The sequence below is a fragment of the Humulus lupulus genome, chromosome 1 (genome assembly GCF_963169125.1).
Source record: "Humulus lupulus chromosome 1, drHumLupu1.1, whole genome shotgun sequence".
Lineage (NCBI taxonomy): Eukaryota > Viridiplantae > Streptophyta > Magnoliopsida > Rosales > Cannabaceae > Humulus > Humulus lupulus.
In genome coordinates, this window is record NC_084793.1 from 266,869,670 (window position 1) to 266,894,027 (window position 24,358).

Sequence of the window (24,358 nt, forward strand, 5' to 3'; positions counted from 1 at the left end):
CAAGATTGCTAAGCATTTAATATGCAATCAATGTCCACATATAGAGTACTCAACATGCTTCATTAATAACTATGCATGTCACATACTGAGTGCAGTTTTCTTACCTCTGGTTCGAGCGAGAAATAATAAATAAACGACTCTTAAGAACAATCGATCCTTTGATCACTTAGCGGTCACCTAGTCATAACCAAATATAACTCCCATCAATGAATATGAGCAATAAAAGGTTATTGACCTAAACCTCACTCTCAGGACCTCGAATCATACTCAAACGGTTAGTAGATTTGATCCCGAGCCTTAAGAATTGAAACCTCGAGCCAAAAACCTCAAAAGTGCCCAAAATAGGACCCTGGAAAAATAGGGTAGAGCTACAGCGCTGCCCCCCTGGCGCCTAGGCGCTACAACCAGAGCTGCCATGCCCTGGACAAACCTGTAGCGCCCACCCTTGGGCGCTGTAGCGCTAGAACCAGGGTATTTTAGCCCTGGTTTTTCCTCCTTCGTGTTCTCCAATTCCAAGCTTCAAAACTTGATTCCAAACCTCATTCAAACTCACCAATGAACCCAAAAACCAAACATACAAGTCCTAGGCATCAAAACCCAATCAATCTTTTCCAAAAACTCCATTGAATTCTCACTATCCAAAACATAAATCCCAACTCAAAATTAAGTGAAAAACAGAGCAAAACCAGAGTTTTCCATGGTTAAAAACTTACCTCAAACTCAAGATGGAACCCTCTTCAGTAGTAGAACACAACCCTAGACCCTCAATGTAACGCCCTAAACTTTAGGGACCGTTGCGGTGTGCATTTAAACAGTGCTAAACTCGATAATCAAGTCATTTGGGCATAATCGTGTAACTAAGTATGATTAGCAGTTTAGGGTTAAAAAATTTGGTTAAGATATAACATTTCACTAGAACGTTTACTGTATACATTGGGATCCCAAAAATATAATTTAAAGGTTAATTATAAGAAAACATTTACAACCAGCTGACCTAAGCGGCAAAATAGGGTTTAACCCTAGTTCCCCTTTCAACCCTCGACCGTGGCAGTCGAGCAGCCGCATATGTACACATCGTCACCTAAGCTCTCCAACTCAAGGATGGTCAAACTTTCTTTTGCCTTTACCTGCACCACATAACACCCGTGAGTTGAAGCCCAGCAAGAAAACTCAATATGCTCACGAACAGTAATAACATGTTACAAAATCATATCAGGCATGCCTAGCAATGATAGCCCTATTTAAGCATGCAAATAAGTTCAAATAATCATGGGGAATCCATGATGAGGAATCCTGCCCTTGTGAATTGATGACTATCAAGACAATTCTAATCAGATGAGTGATTTAACACTTTGAGGTTATGTTAACCATAATGAGTGATTTAACACTTGAGGTTTTGTTAACCATAATGAGTGATTTAACACTTGAGATTCCGTTAACCATAATGAGTGACTGATGAGCAAGTCACTACAGGGCCAAGCACAACCATGTGACAATGTAGTCCCCTAGGCCTTCTGGCCCTGGCTCTAAGTGACTAGCCATATGCTAGACAAGCGCTTTTAGTTTTCATCGAACTTGAGGTCGGTCCGGCATTAATGCTCACGATGAGTCATTCAATGCAGTTGTGTATTAGATCTAATCTTTGTCAGCTTGCGTTAAACACGCTAAGACCGTTCTTGACTTATTAGTCAACACCATGTGACCAGTGCTCAGTACTATTGCCGAACTTGACTAGTGAGTCACAGCTTCACAGTTAATACCGACACTATTGTCAATTCCTGACTAGTGAGTCAATGCCACGCACAAGTAATGCAACCAGACATATATCATATGTCAAATATCCAAATGTAGGGCATTTAGCATGCTTACTTAACAAATGCTAGCACAATTAGGATCATGCACAAACACAGAGACTCAAGCTCTGATCAATCTCATATTCAACATTCATGGCATGCCCTAATCACATGTTTCTCGTGCATCACATGCATGACATACTGGGTGCAGTTTTCATACCTCTAGTTCGAGCGAGAAATAATAATTGAACGACCCTTGAGAACGATCAATCATTTGATCCCTTAGCGGTCACCTAGTCATAACCAATTATAACTTCCATTAATGAAAATCAACAATAAAAGGGTCTTGACCTAAACCTCACCACTGGGACCCCGAATTGTACCAAAACGGTGAGTAGATTCGATCCCGAGCCTTAGGAATTGAAACCCCAAGCCAAAAACCCTCAAAAATTCCTAAAACATGCATCAAGAAAAACAGGGTAGCACTACAGTGTTGCCCCCCTAGCGCCCCAGCGCTATAACCAGGGGAATATTGCCCTGGCTAGCGCTGTAGCGCTAGGACCAGACATAATTGCCTTGGTTCTTCCCTCATTTGATTCCTCCATTTCCAACCTGAAAAAAAATCTTCCAAACTCCATTTAAACCCCCAATTGAACCCAAAAACCATCTACACATGACCTAGGCATTATAACCCAAGTAACCTTTGCCAAAAACCCCATTGAATTCCCAACATTCCAACTCAAGAACCAAACTAAAAATCAAATGGAAACAGAGCAAGAAACCAGAGATTATATGGTTAAAAACTTACCTCAAGCTCAGAATTACACCCTCTTCAATGGTGGAACACAACCCTAGATCATCAAGACTTGGTTCCCTAGCTTGGTTCCTCAAAAAGAACTTCAAAATCCAAAGAGAAATGAAGAGAAGAAGATGAAGTGCTCTGTTTTCTTAAGCTTTCTACAACTTTTCAATGATATATATCCTTAAGGTCAAAAGACCAAAATTCCCCTAGGTTATTTAAAGTCCTCTTAAAGCTACCAATGGTAAACCACCATCATTTCCCGCTTATCTCGTTAATCATAATTAACAGCCTCCAATTCCCGTTATTCTCAATATTCTCAAATGCTAATAAATCATATATCATTACCCTTTAATTCTCGATAATGTTCTAATCACCAAATTACCCCGAGACTCACCCCGAGCCCCAAAACTAACCCCGTTATGACCAGACCAATAACTTGCATTCAAAGATCATCTCATGTCGAATGGCTCGAACAAATCCACATATAATGTGGTATTATTCATAATTCACCCACATGTATGAAAATACACAATAACGCCCTCAACGGGCCAAATTACCAAAATGCCCTTATAATTAAAAATAGACCCATATGCATGCATTTATCATCATATCATAATATAATTCACATAAACATGCATATAATCATTTAATAATATAATAAATCAATTATGACTCTCCTGGCCTCCTAATCAAGGTCCTAAACCTTATTAGGGATTTTGGGGCATTACACTCAAGGCTTAGTTCCCTAGACTGAATCTTCAATTGGGGCTTCAAAAATCCAAAGGAAAAAGGAAAAGGAAATGATCGGGTGAAGGAAGAAAGAATGCTCTGTTTTGGTTTCTCTAATCCTCAACTTTCTGATTTAAGCATATCCTAAGATCAAATAACCTAAATGCCCCCAATAGGGATGTAAATGGGGCGGGTCTGCCCCGCCCCGCCCCGCCCCGATTAGTTTCTTGGAGCGGGGCGGGTCGCCCCGCCTCCGCTTAATCGGGGCGGGTCTGCCCCGCCCCATTTAACTTTTTTTTTTTTTTTTTAAGAAACATTAAATTATAATTTTAGAATTTTCCCCAAGCCTAAATATTTTTTTTTTGGTAATCTTTATATTTTACACTTGGTATCAACTACACCATCAAATATTATATTTTGTTTTTTTATTTTAACATTTACAAAATAAATACAAGAATAAGGATGAATTATATAAAACATATTTTTCAATATTTATAATTCTTTATAGTCTATATAGAATTAAAAATATTCTAAACCACATATAAAATGTCAATTTTACGTACTATGTATATAAATAGCATGAGAGAATTGAGTTAGAGTATAAAAAGAAAAAAAAAATGAGGCGGGGCGGCCCCGCCCCGTTTAAATTCCTAGCGGGTCGGGGCTGCCCCGCCCCGCTTAAATTCATAGCGGGGCGGGGCGGGGCGACGCCCCGCCCTGAATTCCGCCCCGTTTGTACCGGGGCAAAGATGCCCCGTCGGGTCGGGGCCCCGCCCCGCCCCGCCCCGCCCCGCTCCGCCGCCCCATTTTGCCATCCTTGGCCCCCAAGCCTATCTTCTTTTCTTTTTAAGCCACCAATGGCAAAATCGTCATTTCATGTCTGTCTTGTTAATTATAATTAATGTCCTCTAATTCCTGTTATTCCCAATATTCTCAAATGCTAATAAATCATAACCCATTACCTTTTAATTCTCAGTAATGTACTAATCATCAAATTGCCCCGAGACTCACCCCGAGCCCCGAAATTAACCCCGTTATGACCAAACTGCTAACTTGCATTCAAAGATCGTCCCATGCCGAATAGCTCGAAAAAATCCACATTATAATGTGGCCTTATTCATAATTCACCAACACATGCATGAAAATATACAAATCTGTCATCGATGGGCCAAATTACTAAAATTCCCTTATAGCGAAAAGTGGACCCATATGCATGCATTTATCATTATATAATAATATAATTCACATAATCATGCATATAATCATTTAATAGCATAATAAATTAATTATGGTCGTCCCGACCTCCTAATCAAGGTCTTAAATCTTATTAGGAAATTTAAGTCATTACAATTTTGTCTAACTTAAATTTCATGTAATTTTTATTTATATTAATATATGAATTTAAAAAATTTAGTGTGACAATATTTATAATTACAAAATAATAATATGTGGGATCATAACTAACAACTTTTGGAGTGACTTAGCATTAGAGCATTTTTATGGAAAATATTTTGGGATGACTTGGACATTTTCGGCAATCAATGGGTAACCACCATTGGAGTTGCTCTTAGTCAATCTCTACTTTTGAAAACACGTGCCAGAGTATTTTTTTTTCCAATTTTTTTTTACGGTGGTGTTGGTTTTAGTTACAATATATATCCTTCAAATATTCGAAACTTTTTGAATCGTTTATAGTGTTTAAAACAAGTTTGTATTATTTCGAACACGAGTGGCCACGAGAATATAAAGAAATATCAGGAACTCTGTTTTCAACATTGTAAAGTATTCAATTTTAAAAAAAAAAAAATTTGCAGCAAGGATGTTGTAACGTCCTGGTTAGCTAAGACCATTACACTGTGTGTTTAAAATAATGATTAACTCTCTAAACGAGTCATTTAGACTTAAATGTCTAATTAAAGACTAAGTCAAGGTTATGTATTAAAATAAAGTTTGGTCAACAAAATGATTATTTTTCAATAAAATATTAAGTTTATACACGGGATCCCAAAAATTGGTTACTGACTGATAAAAGACAAATGAAATACAAATTAGCTGTCCTAAGCGGCAAAACAGGGTTCAACCCTAGTTCCTCCCAGGCTATCCCAGTCGTGGCGGTCGAGTAGGCTCCATATCTACACACCGCCCTTGAAGCTCTCCAACTCAATGGCTGGTCTGGCTATCATTTTCCCTTACCTGCACCATATAGCACCCGTGAGCCAAGACTCAACAAGAAAACTTAAATCAACAGGCATAAATAAGCAAAAATATATAACCAGTAGACTTAGATCAATAAATTCAATCAACAACAGGATATAAGCAATAAACTTAGCAGTGATATCTTGCTCAATTAAACACATTATCGATTCTCATCAATCAATACAATTAGTTAAGTGCAATGAGCACTTTTGTTTATTGTATAATGTTCAGGCCCAATGCCCCCTTAGGTCGAGTCCTCTGGTTTTATTGCCAACCCCGACACACTTAGGCCAGGCTACGTTTCACACACTTGCTATCGGCTCCCGACGCCCTTAGGCCGGCCTTTACAACAAATATAATCACAAATATACACTGCACAACAAGCAATCAGAGGCAGCATATACAAGCATGCATATCCATATATTCTCAGATACATATATATTCACAATCATAACATATTCGTTAACAGGGATCAAAGCCCCATTCACAACCCGGGTGTAGTTTTCTTACCTCGAGTCCTGAGTAGCTAGCGTATGGCAGTCCTGAGCACGATCCATGTCCTTGAGCCCTACCGGTATAACCTAGTCACAACGTCATAACGAACAACTATCAAAACCTAAATCAATTAGAAGCTTTCGGAATGGTATAATAGCCTCCGAGATCTCGAATTCCACTAAACCGGGTAGTAGAACCCTTCCCAAGCTTAAAAACCTCTTTTGGCTATTTTCTTTAATTTGAGTCGCGCCCTAGCCCCCTAGGGTCGCGACGCGCTACAAGTCATAGAGCCCCAAGGTTCTCTCCTGGGGGACACAGGCCGCGACGCGCCCCAACCTGTGCCGCGACACCTGGGTGATTTCAGGGAACCACCAAACCTTTCCACGCATATGGATCGCGGCGCCTGAAGAATAGGCCTGCAACTCGATCCCCAAAACCCATAATTTTCAGCGTTTCCCATGAATTTTTTTGAGCTAAACCCGTCCAAATTCACCCTAAAAGATGGCTAACTCTAAAATCGAGCTACAAATCCCAAACAATACATTCATAACAACCATTTAACACCATAGTATGTCCAGAAATTCCCCTAACACCCTTAAATCCTATCTTGGGCTTCGAAGCTCAAGCACATCAAAAGTAAAATTTAAAACTTAGAATTTACAACTGAATTGAACCTTACCTCCTTGAGAGTCATGACCCCTGAACTGAACCTCAATCAATCCAAGCTCCAGCCTTCAATTTCCTAAGCCAAGTTCCTCCGAAAAGCCTCAATTCCCAACAAGTTTCAAGAGAGGGAGAGAACCGTGTGAGAGAAGGAAAGGCTAAGAGTGTTGATCCTTCTATTTTCTGGTTTCTTCTAGGCTTCGTAAGGCCTTTAGGCAGCTAAAGGAGTCCAAGAGTGAAGTCTATCCTTTTGATAAAAGACTAAAATACCCCTTAATCATAGCTTTTTTCTTTAATGACCCTGAGGGCAAAACGTCATTATCCAATTTACCGCTAATCCTCAAATTGTTTTACCAGTTCCCAATTAATCCTGATGTGCCCAAATAATCACCTGTTACCCAGTAAATCCCAAGTATTTGCTTTGTTCCCGAAATACCACTAGGCTCACCCCGAGCCAGGCATTTGACCATGTTGTGACTATTTTGCTAGTCTGCTCCCTAAGATCGCCTCGGGCCACGCATCCCAAATATATTCACATAATAATGTGGCCTCAATCATTTAACACATATAATCACATTTATACCCTCAACGGGTCAAAATTACAAATATGCCCGTATTGACATGAACGGGCCCACATGCATATTTAATAAACATAAACATGCACATATATTCATATTACCATATAAATCATGCATGCCACATAGTCACACATTTTTTCGATTAATTCTGCATAAAATCCAATTATGCCCTCTAGGCACAGTAATCAAGGCACTCAACCTTAATAGATAATTCGGGACGTTACAGATGTTGTAACTACAACAAACACTGCCATGAAAAAAATTGGAAAAAAATACTCCGGCATGTGTTATTTGGAAGCAAAGGTTGACTAAGAGGTTGAAATAGGAGGTTGACCATAACACTCATCAATATATCAATGATCATTCCAATACATAGGTTTAGAACCCAATAACAATTTATTATAAACATCACATCTTCGACATAACTATGGAGGGAAGGAGTGACAAACCACCACTATCATCCTGGAGAGAAGAATAAACCACCAACAGTTCGGGACACAAATATAAAATAGACATAGATACATGTATGGGCTTCTTTCTTAGGGCTCCTCACCCCATCAGCGGTAATACTTAACACTTGTTTCCTTGACATTGGCACCAGTAACACCTTATAAGTTTTCACCCATACTGGGGTATGGCTAATCTGTAGGCCCCTGGCCTAGTCCTTAGTAGGATCTCAAAAGTATATAAAATCTAGAGTCAAAACTCCTCTTTTTTCCCCCAAACTATCTTATCTTTTTAGTCCAGAGTACTCGAAGAAGTACGAGGTCTCCAGTCTTGGAATTCCACGTTCCCATATTTAAATTTGCGAACTCTTATTGTAATGCCCCGAAATCCCTAATGCGATTTAATGGCTGGATTTGTAGGCCGGGAGGGCCATACTTGTTTTATTATGCTATTAAATGATTATATGCATGTTTATGTGAATTATATTATAATATGATGTTAAATGCATGCATGTGGGTCCACATTTCATTACAGGGGTGTTTTAGTAATTTGGCCCGTTGAGGGCGTAATTGTATATTTATATGCATGTTGATGATATATTGTTGAGACCACATTATAATGTGGATTTTTTCGAACCATTCGGCATGAGACGATCTTGAGTGAAAATTAGCGGTTTAGTCATGATGGGATTAAGTTCGGGGCTCGGGGCGAGTCTCGGGGTGATATTAATGATTAGAGCGATTCTCAGGAATTAAAGGGTAACGAGTTATGAATTATTGATGTTTGAGAATATTGAGATTAACGGGAATTAGAAAGCGTTAATTATGATTAACGAAATAGATGGAAAATGTCAATTTTGCCCTTGGGATCCTTTAGAAATCTTTATTTGACCTAGGTATATTTTGGTCTTTTCACCCCTAGGATAGATTTAAGCCATTGAAGGCTGTAGAAGGAAGGGAAAAACAGAGCATAGAAAGCACCTTCTCCCATACCTAATTTCTCTCATTTTCTTCTTGGATTTTTGAGCTTAAGTTGAGGAACCAAGCTTGGGAAATAAGTATTGAGGGCTTGGGAGTGTGTTCCACCATTGAAGAGCATCATAAGTTGAACTTGAGGTAAGTTTCTAGCCATTAAATTCCTGGTTTGCTCTGTTTTAGTTATAGAATTCAGTTGAGATTTCAAGGTTGGTTTATTGGTTTTGTTGGGAGTTTTTGGCTAGGGTTCTTGTGGTTGTGATGCTTGGGACATGTGGGGATGGTTTTTGGGTTCATTTGGCACTTAGTTTGAGGTTTGGAAGCATTGGAATCAAGTTGGAAATGGAGGAGTCGAAGGGAGAAGATTCAGGGGCAAATCAGGCTTGGTGTAGCGCTACAGCGCTACCCAGGGTTTGGTTTTGGGCGTTTTGGTTCTGAGATGAGTGCTGGGGCGCTAGTGAGTAGTGCTGGGGTGCTACTCTGTTCCTTCAGAATCCCATTTTGAGTGTTTTTAAGGGTTTTTGGATCGGGGTTTCAATCCTTAAGGCCCGGGATCGAATCTACTCACCGTGTGGGTACGTTTCGGGGTCCCGAGAGTGGGGTTAGGTCAAGAACCTTTCTTTGTTGATTTTCATTAATGGAGGTTATAATTGGTTATAATTAGGTAACCGCTAAGGAATCAAAAGGTCGATCGTTCTCAGGGGTCGTTCTTATTTTATTTCTCGCTCTAACCGGATGTAAGAAAATTGCACCTTGTGTACATGACATGCATGATTGTTGTTGAGGAATGTTGGTTATTAAATGTGGACATTGATTGCATATTAAATGCTTAGCAAATCTTGCTTATTTGTGTATGGCACTGACTAGTCAGGGTTGGCACTGGTTGCATATTATTGACCTGAGAGTCAGAAACGGCATAAGCGTCATGAACACAGGGCCGATAAAAGATTAAATCTAATCGATATCAGCGTTGAATGACTCTAGGAGCATTAATGCTGGACCGACCCTAAGGTCGATGAAAATTATAAGCGCTTGACTAGTCTAGGACTAGTTACTCAAAGCTAGGGCCAAAGGCCTAGGTGACTGCTTGTCACGTGGCTAGGGAGTGGAATCCCATGGTTGTGATTCTATGGTCATGCGGTAGGTTATATTGGTGACTAGTTCATTGAGCACCTATCTTGATAAGCTAGTGAAAGGATCACTTATTCGTAAAGCCCAGATGACCCTATCGTCACATGGCTAATGGGAACAGAACCCACTTTAGTGACTTTTATAACTGTCACTCATCTATTTTGGACTAAAAGTCCTGAATGATTATTATGATCATTGTTGATATAATATTCATGCGATACTGCGTTTTCTTGCTGGGCTTTGGCTCATGGGTGCTATGTGGTGCAGGTAAAGGAAAAGAAAAGCTCACCCAGCCTTGTGTGGAGAGCTTAGGTGGTGTTGTGTACATATGCGGTTGCTGGACCACCACGACCAAGGAGTTCTCAGAGGAACTAGGGGGTTCACCCTATTTTTGCCGCTTAGGTCGGCGGGTTGTAAATTTAAACTGTAATGACCATTTTGAGTTGTAAATAACTTGTAAACGTTTTGATGGGCCCATGAACAATTTTATGTTTTAAATAAAACATATCCTTTCCTTTTGATTGGTTTTCCACCTTACCCTATTAATAACACCTAGAAGCACGTTTTTAGCCAAAGAACTCAGGTAGCGAGTTAAATTCACAGTTCAACGTTCACCGTAACTGTCCTGGGGTAACCAGGGCGTTACACTTATGTCCTTTAATAAAGAATACTCTCCTGCCCTAACAATCCTTAATCACTTCATTGGTCCTCCAGACCGATTCTGAACCAACATACCTCTCGTCCCTCATCTCATTTCCTGAAATGAGTACTTCTCGTTCCTTATCTCACAATCTCTTATTTAGAGTCACTCTAGCCATTGACCGACATTCATCACCGTGACAGTTTAATCAAGGGACTATACTTACCTCAATGTCTCGAAAACTTACACATCCGAGGTGCAATTCTTAAAGTCTGAGTCATTTCTTCAGATTATCAGTATGTCTAAAGGTAACCAATAATTCTACATCCAAAATCTTATACTCATTTCCTCTATGACTGTAACGCCTTGGTTACCCCAAGACAGTTACGGTGAACTTTGAACCGTGAATTGAACTCGCTAATTGAGTTCTTTGGTTAAAAGCGTGCTTCTAGGTGTTATTAATAGGTTAAGGTGAAAAACCAATCAAAAGGAAATGATATATTTTATTTAAAACATAAAACTGTTCATGGGCCCACAAAAACGTTTACAAGTTATTTACAATGCAAAATGGTCACTACTGTGTAAAATTTATAACCCGCCGATTTAAGCGGCAAAAATAGGGTAAACCGCCTAGTTCCCCCGAGAACTCCTTGGCCGTGGTGGTCAAGCGGCCGCATATGTACACATTGCCACCTAAGCTGTCCACTCAAGGCTGGGTGAGCTTTTCCTTCCCTTTACATGCACCACATAGCACCCATGAGCCAAAGCCCAGCAAGAAAACACAATAATGCAAGTATATAATATCAAATGATGATCATGATAATCATACAGAGCTTATAGCCCTGAACAGATGAGTGAATATCACTTTGTCGTTACATTAACCATGAAGGAGCTTATAGCTCTAATCAGATGAGTGATTTAACACTTGAGGTTTTGGTAAACCATAATGAGTGACTGACGAGCAAGTCACTAGCTTAAACAAATGGGTGACTGATGGGTAAGTCACTAACTTAAATAGATGAGCAACTGATGGGTAAGTCACTACGAGGCTCGGCACCCATAGCCATGTGACTAAACAGCCACCGGGGCTCGCTGGCCCTAGCTCTAAATGACTAGCCTTTGGCTAGGCAAGTGCTTTTAGTTTTCATCGAACTTGAGGTCGGTCCGACATTAATGCTGATTTGACTCATTCAATGCAGATGTCGATTAGATCTAATCTTTGTCGGCTTGCGTTAACACGCTAATACCGTTCTTGAATTATGAGTCAATACCAGGTGATTAGTGCTCAGTACCACTACCGAACTTGACTAATGAGTCACAGCTTCGCAGTTGATATTGACACCATTGCCAATTCTGACTATTTAGTCTGTGCCATACACAAGTGAGCAAGATTTGCTAAGCATTCGATATTCAATCCATGTCCACATTTAAACATTCAACATGCCTTGTGAATAACCATGCATGTCACATATGGGGTGCAGTTTTCTTACCTCGGGTTCGAGCGAGAAATAATAAAAGAACGACCCTTGAGAACGTTCTTCCCTTTAGTTTCTTAGTGGTCACCTAGTCATAACCAATTGGAATCCATTAATAAAGTAAATTAATAAGAGGTTCACAATCTAAAACCTCACTCCCGGGATCAATCCCACACTCTTAGGACTCCCAATCCTCCCAAACGGGGTAAAGGAACCCATCCCCGAGACTTAAAAGTCATCCCGAGCCTTAAAATAGGCTTGCTAGAAAATGGACTAGCGCTGGGGCGTTGTCCCAAGTCAGAGAGACCTAACTCTCTGCCCTGCCTAGCGTGGGGCCGCCAAGAATGGCGCTGGGGCGCCATCTGTAGACCAGAATTTGTTCTGGTTTTCTTCCTTGCGACCTCCCCTGAAATATAAGCTTCCAAACCAATCCCAAACATCACCCAAACATCAAATTCAACCCCTAAACTTCATTCATACCTCAATCTCATCAAAACCCAATCAACCCTACTCAAAAACTTCCATTGATTCCCAACTACACACTTCAAATTCCTCAACTGAAAAACCATAAGAAAAACAGAGTACATCTAAAATTCATGGATGAATTCTTACCTCAAGTGGGATTTGATTCCTCTTCAATGGATGAACTAAGGCTCTAAGCTCCAAACTTTGATTCCCTAGCTTGTTTCTTCAAACTGGGATAAAAAACTCGAAAGGAGGAAGGAGGAAAGTGATGAACGTGAGATGGGAAGACTTTCTCTGTTTTTCTTTCAGTTCTTTCTACAGCATACTAGAATCTCATATATCCTTTGCCAAATTACCATATTGCCCCTAGGTTAAATAAATGTTTCTAAAAGCTCACAAGGGCAAAACCGTCATTTCTCACGTATTTCGTTAATCACAATTGACACCCTCCAATTCCTGCTATTATCGATATTCTCAAATACCAATAATTCATATCCCGTCACCCTTTAATTCCCGGCAATGCTCTAATCATTAAATCACCCCGAGACTCACCCCGAGCCTCGAACTTAATCCTGTTATGACCAAACTGCTAATTTGCACTCAAAGATCGTCTCATGCCGAATAGCTCGAACAAATCCACATTATAATGTGGCCTCAACAATTAATCACCGACATGCATACAAATATACAATTACACCCTCAGCGAGCCAAATTACCAAAATACCCCTGTCATGAAATGTGGACTCACATGCATGCATTTAACATCATATTATAATATAACTCACATAAACATGCATATAATAGTTTAATGGCATAATAAAATAATTATGGCCCTCCCGGCCTACTAATCCAATCATTAAACCACATTAGGGATTTTGGCATTACAATGACCCTCTTCAGAACTTGGGAAATAAAGGGTCTCAATCCGACACTATCGACTTCGGTGCTCCACGGAGACATACGATGTCCCTTCGCACATACACATTTCTATGATATTCCGCTCATACAAACCAGCATGTGTGGACCTTATCCATTGAGTCACAACTTCTCGTATCCACTCATCTTACCTGCATTCTAAGGTAATCCCACCTTTACGATCTATAACTATATCTCTCCATATTAACTCCAGGATATGCTAGAGTCATAATAGTCTTTCTGGCATCTGACCATCATCCCTTACTTACTAGAAGAATTAGGCAGTGCACCTCCCAGTATATAAACTTTTGTCTTAACACCCATTCAAACTTCCTGGATACAACAATTATAAGGAGGTAGTATATGACTCATCCAGAATCTCCACCTCAACACCAACATCCATTGGATTACTCATCAAATCCTCATATTTTAACCTATACATGCTAAAATGGTAGGATTCTTAACCATTCCTACAAGATATTCTTTATGTATTTCATTATTCATAGAGGTATATCTGCCAACTATCAATCACAAATTCTATTCCAATCCTGCTCGTTACCTTATATGACTTTACTGTAGTCCATGGCGAATCATACAACAGGTACAGACTTCTCCCACTCAAGGTGTTAGCCTCCACGTTAATTTTCTCTAAATAATAAAGATTCTAATGTGGGTCCTTCACTAGTTCCCACTAGTGCCTTTGTCTCATGGTCAACCCCCTACAGGTGACAAAACGCTTTAACATCTATGCTAGTGTATGCATCTCTTTACCATAAGTGTTGTCACCTCACCCTAACCGTGGCTATCTGGCATTACTGTCAACTTAATGCCCCGTGTAGAGCATTTGTGTTCTTATCTCTTCATCTACCGTGAAGCACGAACAACCACCCTTTTCAGTCTATACACAGGCGCACCTTAGTCTTCAACGCACCGCACTATAATTTCATGGTTCAAGTAAGGACAGTGTCCATCATGCCGTCCTCTTGTACCAGTCCGTCACATACATATTCTAATACCATAGTGTGCTAACCAACCTTTTTTCTAACTTCTGAAAATCTGGTACGCAACTATCCATTTAGACAAACTTTAGGTTCTTACGTTACTTCAGTTAAGGCATGGCTGTCCTCGAATATGCTTCAAGTAATAGCCAATGTGTCTTATCGGTCTCACTGTGCTTTTCATCCCTAAGGTGTGTCTTTAGCATTTTCCTTGCAGTTTCTATCTTAATTACCTCATACATGATCCCATCACTTTCCATAACGTGACCTTGAATATCCTCTGGAGAAATCATAATTTATTCCTTCTAGAACCTTACCTGTAACCCTGCTTCCTTAGCCTTGGTACTATCAATGAAGATGTTATTCACGTTCTGCTTCTAACTGGGAGTAGTATGAAATGTCCTTTATCAATCTGAATACGACTTGTCCATACCATTTCTGTACTCTTTGCTTGTCGAACTTACCTGGGCTGCTGAAGCATTGGTCATTTTAAGAACCTTCATTGATAATCCATCATATCCTACTTGGTGCAAGAATTAATTCTTGAAATGTCTCTTTCCTTGATCCTCAACAGGTAATAACCAGATTGAAGGTCAATTCTTGAGAGTATTGTCCTACCCTCGGAATCGGTCAATGAATCCTTCATTCTTGGCAAATGGTGTTGATGTGTCCCATGATGAGATACTCCATCTGATTAACCCTCAAGTCAAATACTTCTTCAACTGAACCTTTAATTATTTATGCTGAGCTAATGTCGTTCTTCATGATGTCCCTGAATCGATTCTATCCCTGCCTTAATCCCACAGCGTACTCAATTCCTTGACGACCACGACCCCAACGAATCCCTGTGAACCAATCCGAAACCTTACTGGTCGATCCAGTTTTCATCTGGTCTAACTTATATAACCTTAATGATACCCTCCTCAATAGCTAGGCATCCCGTAACTGCAACCGGGTCCTTTCCTTTAAACTCAGAAGTCACCATCATGTCTTACAATCCATGGTTGTCCCTTAATTGACAGACAAGTCCACACTCAGGATCACATCAAAATCCTCATAGAACCAACTCAATCAATTATTGTTGCTAACTTTCTACTAGAAATACTCTAAACCATCTCCTGGAAATTACCAATTTCCCCAGGCCTACACAGACACTAAAATCACAAGCCCCATGGCATGACAACCACATAACATGTGCCACATATCTATGCCCCTTCTAAGAGGTACGTAACACCAAACTTAATCATCTCAATTTATAAAAAATTAGGCTCCAAACTTTTAATACCATCACACGCGTAATAATTTCTTTAATTCTATTTTCAACACCTTAAATATCCAGAATTTTTGAAAAAAACGCGGGGAATGTTTGTTGCAATCACAATGAATAACATCAAGTAAAATAAGATTGGGATTATAACTTACCTACATATGTGAAATGGAGCATGTGCAGGAACAAGAAATAAAAGTGGAATGAGGGGGCCAAAATGTTAAAAAAAATTTAGAGAGAGCAAACTAAAATTTATTGGAAAGTGTAAAGAAAATACTATATTTTTTTCTTCAAAATTTGGGGGCCAAGACCCCTTCCCTTACACTAGTAGTTCTCAATTTATTTACATGTGTTCATACATATTTATTAAATAATCATATTAGTTTCTACTGTAAGAATTATAAGGATGTTGGTTGAATTTCACTACTAGCTATTAATTAAGACAAATATTATTTGTCAAAGAGACTTTGATTTGAATGTGAAAATAAAATGTTGTCAGGGAAATGACATGTGGAAAGTTTTAAATTTGCTAGAAAATTTTATTGATGATAGTTCATTATAATAATAAGACTCACATATGCTAATATAATATAATATAATAATAATAATAATAATAATAATAATAATAATAATAATAACATATAATTTTAGTTGAAGATTTGATGATATAAATATAAGTATCATTCTTAATTTTTAATGGTCATAATATTATTCTTCTCCTCACAAAGTTGAAATTCAAAGTTTGAAACCTGTCTTAAAAAAAAAATTAAATATTAAGAGTGAACTTATGTATTTACTAATTAACATGCTACGAAATTAAATGTTTAATTCTTACCAAATTTCATACTAATGAAGATTTTTTTTAAAAAAATTTGATTCTGGATTAATGATTAACTTCCCACCATAAAAGTAAAAAAATTCAAAATTTTCAATAGTACAAGAATAAATAAACACCCAAAAACATTCTACCGAATATTTAGTCTTATTAAATTGTATCACATTATATTATTTTTTCAATTAAGTTTTTATTGCCACAAAAAAACACCCAAATTAACATTACACGTACAACTCTTTCACACTAACTAAACTAATTGATGTTACATGCAAATTTTCGAGAATTAATAAATATTCGTTGTCAAAGTAGGGACCATATTAACTATAATTATAGAATTGAAATTAGTGTAACTGGATTCTGTGACCGAAAAACAACTGTATACTATATAAACTGCTTTATAAATTCTCCTCGTAGTACTGCTATGTCAAAGTTTAAGACTAATAATAATTAACTAATGAAATATAGATAGAAACATAGAAAAAAAAAACGCTCAAAAAACACAATTTAATGAGATGGACATAATTATTTTCTGATAAAATAAAAAGAGCCACGTCAGAGACGAAAAAGCTGCATGTAAGACAAGTGTGCAGGAAAGGCAAGTCGATTGGCGAAGGGTTAATTCGTAAAACCATATTTCATTTTGTATATATTTTTTGGGTTAAAAAAGAGACCGAACGAAACGAACCCTAACAAATTCTCCATTTTCCGCCAGCCCGGATCTTTCGCGACCTTGTTTCAGACATATTTTCTTCCGCGCAGAGCCAAAAGTCTCTCTCCCACATATTTTTTTTAATATATAATTTCTCTCTCTACTTTTTTTTCTCTGAAAACTATTTCAGTATAATGAGCTGAAACCGCTTCATCTTCATCTTCTTCTTTCCCCTATATAAACCACCTGTGACCTTCTCATTCATTTCTTCTTCTTCTTCTTCTTCTCTCTGAACAATTTAAGGCTTTTATTTCAGTTTGTTCTTTTTGGAAGACTGTAACTCCCCAAGCAAACAAACAAACAAGCTCTTTCACCTTTTGCATGCACTACTTCATTCATCACTACATTTCTGCATTTACCATTCTACTCCTTCCTATCTAAAAAATGGCTTCCAATGGTAGACTTATCTAAATAATTTATACATATATATATTCAACTTTTTTTTTTCTTGATCCTGAGTTAGGAAGTCTTAGTAACGGTTCAAGGTAAATGACGGTTTTTTGTTTTTTTTACTTCTTTTGATTTTTGTTTGTTTCCTGAGAAAATCTGTTGTGCAATAAATGATATATGTTTGTTTATTCGGATTTAGTGGAAAGAAGAGAAGGGAAAACAAAGAATAGTAGTGACAATAAAGACTGGTGACGAAGAAGTTGAGGTGTGAGTGAGAGAATAGTACAACTACAAGTAATGGCTCCGGGGACGAATAACTGGCTTTCATTTTCTCTGTCTCCATTGGAAATGTTGAGGTCCTCTGATAATAATCAGTCTCCATTCATGGCTTATGATACTTCCTCCACTGCTTCTCCTCAATATTTACTTGATAGTTTCTACTCTAATGGTAATGTACTCTATATGTATTTAATTTTTTTTAAATGGGTAGTATAACGATCAATGTGAAACAAAACAAAAATCTTGTGTAAGATTGAGTGTGACGGAGAAAAGCCTATTTTGGTTTAATGGAACATTCAAATAATCTTACAGAGTCACGTGGTTATCCCTCCCAAGCTTTTTTCAGCTTTCTGTTTGGCTACTGAGAAAACCGAGGTCACTGACCAGCATGAAATGTTTCTTCTTTTATGTATTTTTTTTTTTGTGAGTTCAAAGTACTGAAGTTTGGGAAGGTTATTGTGAAACTTTCGTATGCTTACTTCAGCTGCATGTGCGAGTCTATGCACAGTTGCAATTGGGACCTGGGTCCGAATTCGTACTTGTTTTTATTTTCCTTCGTGTATTTGTTTTCCTCCTCATTTTCTTGGGAAGCAACAGGAACCCAAATTAATGGTGTTTCGAGTCGATTGACCGACTTAACTCACTTTCTCTTATGTGTTATTATTTTCAGGCTGGACGAACCAGAAATCCCAAGTATTTTTTCCAGAAGGTGAAGACCATCAAGGCAAACAAAATGGCCATGCGGCAAGCATTGCTGAATCACCGATTCTGACCAGCTTCATAGATCCACGTACCCAAAACCACCCAGTTCCGAAGCTCGAAGACTTTCTTGGGGACTCGTCGTCGTTGGTTCGGTACTCCGATAGCCAAACAGAGACCCAGGACTCGTCCCTCACCCAAATCTACGACCACAGTTCGGCCTATTTTAACGATCAACAGCATGATCTTAAAGCCGTTACGGCATTTCAGGCTTTCTCTACCAACTCGGGCTCAGAAGTAGACGACTCAGCATCAATCCCAAGAGCTCAGCTGGGTTGCGGAGAGTTCACGGGTACTCATTCTATTGAGTCGTCCGGAAACGAGTTGGCATTCTCGAGCTGTCCTACGGGTTCGTTGTCTCTTGGAGTTGCTACTAAGACCTCTGAGAAGGCCATTGTTCTCGCTGCTACAGATTCCACAAAAAAGATTTCCGATACGTTTGGCCAGCGAACATCAATTTACAGAGGGGTCACAAGGTACAATATTTTTTTATTTTTCCTATCTTTTAGTTTTCAGTAATGGGTGTCTGAGTTTTGTTGCGCTGGTGGTGTTTCTTGGGCTTTTGTTCTTCATTGTTTACTATTGCCGAGAAATTAAATTTTTGTTTTTTCTGAAGCAACGCCTGATAATTGCCCTCGGTAATAGTTTCAATTAATTGAAAAGTCGAAAACGTGATTCATTAGAGCTCTGCATTGTTTATGTTTTGACCAATCGTACTATGTTTTGATTATTTTCTAGATAATGCATGCACCTGGAGGACCAGTTGTTTATTGTATTTTAGTTAAAAATGTCTAAAAGCATAATTATCCCCTATGTATTTTAGTTTCGTTTTTGATTGAACATATAATATCACAGCACGAATGATCCAAGTTTGGAAGAACATGTTCCTTTCAGTTGTACAAGTTACTAACACTAACTTTCTGAACTGTTGCAGGCATAGGTGGACGGGTAGATATGAAGCGCATCTATGGGATAACAGCTGTAGAAGAGAGGGTCAGGCCAGGAAAGGTCGTCAAGGTTCGTCTCACTATATCTCTCTCTCCCTTTATCTTTCTTTTTACCAAAATTCCTTGCATAAATGGAATATTTGAACTTATTGAATTTGAATATTCGTAAAGAAACTTGTGTAAAAAGCTGAAAAGAAACTTGCATGCAATTAAAATGCATTAATGGATGGGGCTCTTTGGTTGTGTGGGGTACATATGCTCTCTTTTTCCATGAGCCTTTTATGATTGATTGACGGTATATAGATGTACAAATGGTACTTTTATTTACCTGTTCTGAATTTTCTTTCTTTCTTATCAATTGATTTGATCAGATGTGCCGCCATTTTGTATATGTGGGTTTTTTTTTACTTTGTTGTCTTTCCTTCAGTGATTTTCCTCTCTCTACTCTATCAGAGACTACGCTCCTATCCCCGTACCCCATTGTGCAAGGTTTTGATGCGACCCATGCCCAAAACCCCAGATGTTACAGACATCAATGGGGTCTGATTTCCTGATAGTAGCTTTAACTTTTGCTTTTGCTTTCATCCCGTCAGAGGAAGCCAGTTTGACCAAAGCACCTATTTGAAAATTTGACATTATTAAATTCTTGTCCGCTATTGTCGCCGAAACTTGTTGAAAATCTGTATGGATCCAGTAGTGGGCTTAGTTTCGGGTCCATACACATTGGGTTCCTTTAAATAGTGTGAATGTACGGGTTTATACTTCCTGCAAAGATTGGTAGCTTTTGGAAATTATGAAACTTGAATAATAATAATCCAAGTTGTACACCATAGAAAATGTATAAATGTATTCAACTATATTCAATGGCTATAGGAACGCCTCTTTTGCCTTCCTAAAAGATAAAGATGATGATAATGATTAACCGAGCATTATTTTCTGTGTAGAGAAAAAGAACTGCTTTGTGAACTATGAAGCGAAAGTCTTTTAATTCACATGATTGCTTTTATTTATTAAATTTATTGTTGTTTATGTTATTTAAGATTCTTTTGTTGGGGATCTCTTTCAGCACTAATGTCTGACTACGTAAACTGATCTTTGAAGTCGCTTTGTTTTTTTTTTCTTCATGAAATTGAAATCATTGGTATCGGCTGTTATTCAACCTTTGATCCTGTTCTGCAGTATACTTGGGTAAGAAGCTCCTCGTATCCTTTCTATACTAGGATATAAAAATCAATATTCTCATATTCAAGTTTCACTAATTAAATTTTAGGCAGCAAGTCACTAAATGTAATTTCATTTATGTTTCAGGTGGCTATGACAAGGAAGACAAAGCAGCCAGGGCTTACGATTTGGCCGCTTTAAAATACTGGGGTCCTACTGCGACCACCAACTTTCCTGTAAGATTCATATATCTTTAGTTCTAGATTCCGTACACATTAATCTATATGATTTTCTTTGTTAAGTTCTCCCTCTCGTGGTACATCAATGCTTTGACAAAAAGAATTTAAGACACGACTGAAAATCTTGGTTTAATCCACTTATTCAGGTTTCGAACTACAGTAAGGAATTGGAAGAAATGAAACATGTGACCAAGCAAGAATTTATTGCATCCCTTAGAAGGTAATAATTCTCTATTCCACTCTATTGTTGCATTTTGGCTTTTGACTAATTAAAAGTAGAACAATTTTTCAATTCGCACCTATTTTGGTTGCAGAAAAAGTAGTGGTTTCTCAAGGGGTGCTTCAATATACAGGGGTGTAACAAGGTTAGTGTATTTCCATTTTGTTTCGTATGCCTAAAAAAAATTTTAGTGTCGATTATATTTCATTTGAAAAATGAGTAATCTAAGTCTATTAATCTATTTTACAGACATCATCAGCAAGGTCGATGGCAAGCAAGAATTGGCCGTGTTGCCGGGAACAAAGATCTATACCTTGGAACCTTTGGTAAATGACATTATGTGATCCAAGGAGGTCAAACAATCTAATTAGTTATAAAATTCATCAATTAATAAATTTGAGGATTACCAAATTAATGTATTTCCTCCACAGCCACCGAAGAGGAAGCAGCCGAGGCATATGACATTGCTGCTATAAAGTTCAGAGGTATAAATGCAGTGACAAACTTTGAGATGAATCGATATGATGTTGAAGCGATTGCAAAAAGTGCTCTTCCTGTAGGCGGAGCAGCTAAGCGCCTAAAGCTCTCCCTTGAAGCGGAGGAGAAACCAACTATAAACCATCATGACCATCAAAATCAATGCAACAATACCAGCAGCAGCAACAACATCAGCTTTTCAGCTATGCAGCCAGTTTCAACCATCCCATGTGGAATACCTTTTGATGCAGCAACTTCAGCTCTTTATCATCAGAATCTCTTCCACCATTTTCAATCTAATTACATGGGAAACTCTGATACTACTGTGGGTTCAACCCCGGCCATGGGGGGAATGATTCCTCAGCCTGCTGAGTTCTTCATATGGCCTCACCAGACTTGTTGATATGGGATGCTATATAAGTAAGTAGTTAGTGGTATTTTCCAGTCCCTTAATGTTAGCAGCTAACAACATTACCGAAAGCCCTCTGTATGTGGCTTCCTTTCCGGCTGACCAAAAATCTGACCCCTTTAATCCCACCTCTCGACCTTGAGGAGTTAGAAGTAAAGGCTAGGAGGTTTTTCTCTTTTTGGTATGCAGGCTATATAACTACTCGATACAGTAGGAAAAGCTGGATCTTGTAATATTTAACTTGTTTAGATGGTACATTGGCTGAAAGGAGGATATCTAGTTCAGAAAAATTTCATTGAAGATCTTTTTCTTTCATTTTTTGCATTACCCTTCTCTCTCATATATTTATATTTCTGGACGCTGCCACAACCGTTTTATCATACATACTGTCACAAAATATTAATTAGCCCTCTCAAACTTTTCTAACCTAATCAACACTACTCTGTAATGAATTTTTAATTGAGAAGGATTGATACGCCAAGTTAAACATACAATTAAATAAAAATGAAAAATGAAAAAATATGATCATTTCGTCCTCATCTAATGAATAAATTGCACACGGACTGTAGAAAGCAAAATTTGAAACCGGTTTAATTTTGCTACGAACCCGATCGGCCCAACCCTTGGCGAGCTACGAACGAACCGGGTTCCATACTCAATGCCTTCTCACAATTCTCCCGAGTACTTTCCATCAATCCTTTCCACTCGTAACATTGACCCAATAAACACAACGCCCTCGATCCGGCATCGCCATCGCACAACCGGACTGCCTCAATCAGGTCGTCTACTGCTGAGTCGACCCGACGCTTCCGGTTCATGGCCAATTTAAGCTCGGCCCGCTTGACCAGCGCGTCCCCACGCTCCCCTCGGGAAAGGGACTTTGCGCATGGAGGAGACAGCGCCAGATCAAGGGATCGCAGCGCGGAGGTTTGGCGGTCCATGAGATCCAAAGCCAGGGCTTTGATGATATGAGCGGCGGGGTCTCTCGGGGAGAGAGAGACGACTTTCTCCGCTTCCGCCAGGGCGTTCTTGGCGTGGGCCAGAGACTGGGCCTTGCGATGAATGGATCGGGTCCGTTCCAACAGGTTCGATGCCTGAGCTAAGTGGTGGCTGGACTGAACTGTGGTTCGGTTTCGGTTCTTGGTGCGGAACTTGGTTAGGGCTTGTTTGGGATATTTCAATACAGCGAAGAACATCGCTAAGGTCATAAGGAAGAAGGCCAGTTGTACGACCAACTCTTCGGCCATTTCTGATATTTCTTTTCTGGTTATCTGGTGATTGTCTGGTATTTCAGATGAGCATGAACTGTGAAGCAGTTAGTAGAATAGGTGAAAGAGAGTGGCAATTATGTATGTTGGGCCTTTACACCACGGCCCAAATACATCTGTTTTATATAGTTGTGGGCCATGGGCCATTATGGAACAAGCACTGTATATCGAAGACTGCCTTTTCTTTAGGATTAGGAAGAAATTTATTTCTCAAATTCCAAAAATTTAATGTTATGTAGTAGTAAGTTGTACTTGTAACTTGTACAAATTGATTATTTATTAAATTCGTCGGGAGAGAAGAAATGGATATTGTCTGTAGGGTTTTTGGTACATTTTTACCTTCGACTATTTATGAAGTGGACATGGAATTTTTTTTATTCTTTTGTAATTAGTTTCTTGAATTCATTAAAGTTAAGAATTAGCTCCTCATTATTGACTTTCTCTATGTACATTTCATTTTTCATTTTAAGGATGTAAATTTGTTAATTTATAATACGTTCAAATACAAGTCATAAGATTCAAAGACAATCAGTTACCATCATCTCACATTAGTATATGGTGGTCTTTACGTGACCCTTCTCTCTAGGTGGTCTTTACGTGACCTTTCTGTGTCTTTGGTCTTCAGAGGTTTTTGCTGGTTCTCTTTTCGGATGGAGTCACTCGAGGGCTCACAAGTGGACCTGGAAGATATCCTCAATAAAACAGTTTCACTGTCGGTCGAAGATAATGAGGAGGACTGGGAAACTATTGATCCTGGGGATCTCATGTGTAATATGTCAGTGGTGGGGAGAATGATAGCACGGGGAAAATGCAAGGAAAGCTTCCTAAGAACTACCTTCGGAAGAATTTGGGAGACAAAGGTGGGATGGAACGTGAAAATCCTGGAACAAGGGGAAGAGAGCTCGATAGTGGGGTTCACTTTTGAGGAGGAACGGCTAAAGAAGAGGGTCATTAGCAGATCCCCCTGGTCCTTTAAAGGAGGCATCCTGATCGTCGAATCATGGCCAGCATCTGGTGATATTCCACAATAGAAAAATAAAATGGAACGAATTTACCGAACAAATTTTTCTGGCTGAGTCGCGGACAAAGTCGCTCTC

At 38.8% G+C, this 24,358-nt stretch overlaps 2 protein-coding genes across 2 annotated transcripts; one reads left to right on the forward strand and one right to left on the reverse strand.

Annotated features, from left to right (window-relative positions):
- Positions 1-17,129: 17,129 nt before the first annotated feature.
- Positions 17,130-22,317, forward strand: LOC133806381 (AP2-like ethylene-responsive transcription factor AIL6). The gene is made up of 10 exons (XM_062244493.1): positions 17,130-17,597; positions 17,702-17,950; positions 18,452-19,016; positions 19,475-19,557; positions 20,667-20,675; positions 20,796-20,884; positions 21,034-21,107; positions 21,202-21,252; positions 21,357-21,433; positions 21,539-22,317. Exons 2-10 carry the CDS (start codon positions 17,800-17,802, stop codon positions 21,985-21,987), a joined length of 1,548 nt encoding a protein of 515 aa, XP_062100477.1. The 5' UTR covers positions 17,130-17,597; positions 17,702-17,799; the 3' UTR covers positions 21,988-22,317.
- Positions 22,318-22,436: 119 nt separating this feature from the next.
- On the reverse strand, positions 22,437-23,418 carry LOC133806389 (uncharacterized). The gene has a single exon (XM_062244499.1). The coding sequence runs from the start codon at positions 23,238-23,240 to the stop codon at positions 22,593-22,595; it is 648 nt and encodes a 215-aa protein (XP_062100483.1). The 5' UTR covers positions 23,241-23,418; the 3' UTR covers positions 22,437-22,592.
- Positions 23,419-24,358: the final 940 nt, after the last annotated feature.

What these genes read in the sequence shown, in the direction of transcription:
- LOC133806381 (XM_062244493.1), top strand. Translation starts at nt 17,800, where the DNA reads ATGGCTCCGGGGACGAATAACTGGCTTTCATTTTCTCTGTCTCCATTG. An exon ending in TGATAGTTTCTACTCTAATG is followed by an intron (nt 17,951 to 18,451) that starts GTAATGTACTCT and finishes TATTATTTTCAG; the next exon opens with GCTGGACGAACCAGAAATCC. An exon ending in ATATACAGGGGTGTAACAAG is followed by an intron (nt 21,253 to 21,356) that starts GTTAGTGTATTT and finishes TCTATTTTACAG; the next exon opens with ACATCATCAGCAAGGTCGAT.
- LOC133806389 (XM_062244499.1), bottom strand. Translation starts at nt 23,240, where the DNA reads ATGGCCGAAGAGTTGGTCGTACAACTGGCCTTCTTCCTTATGACCTTA.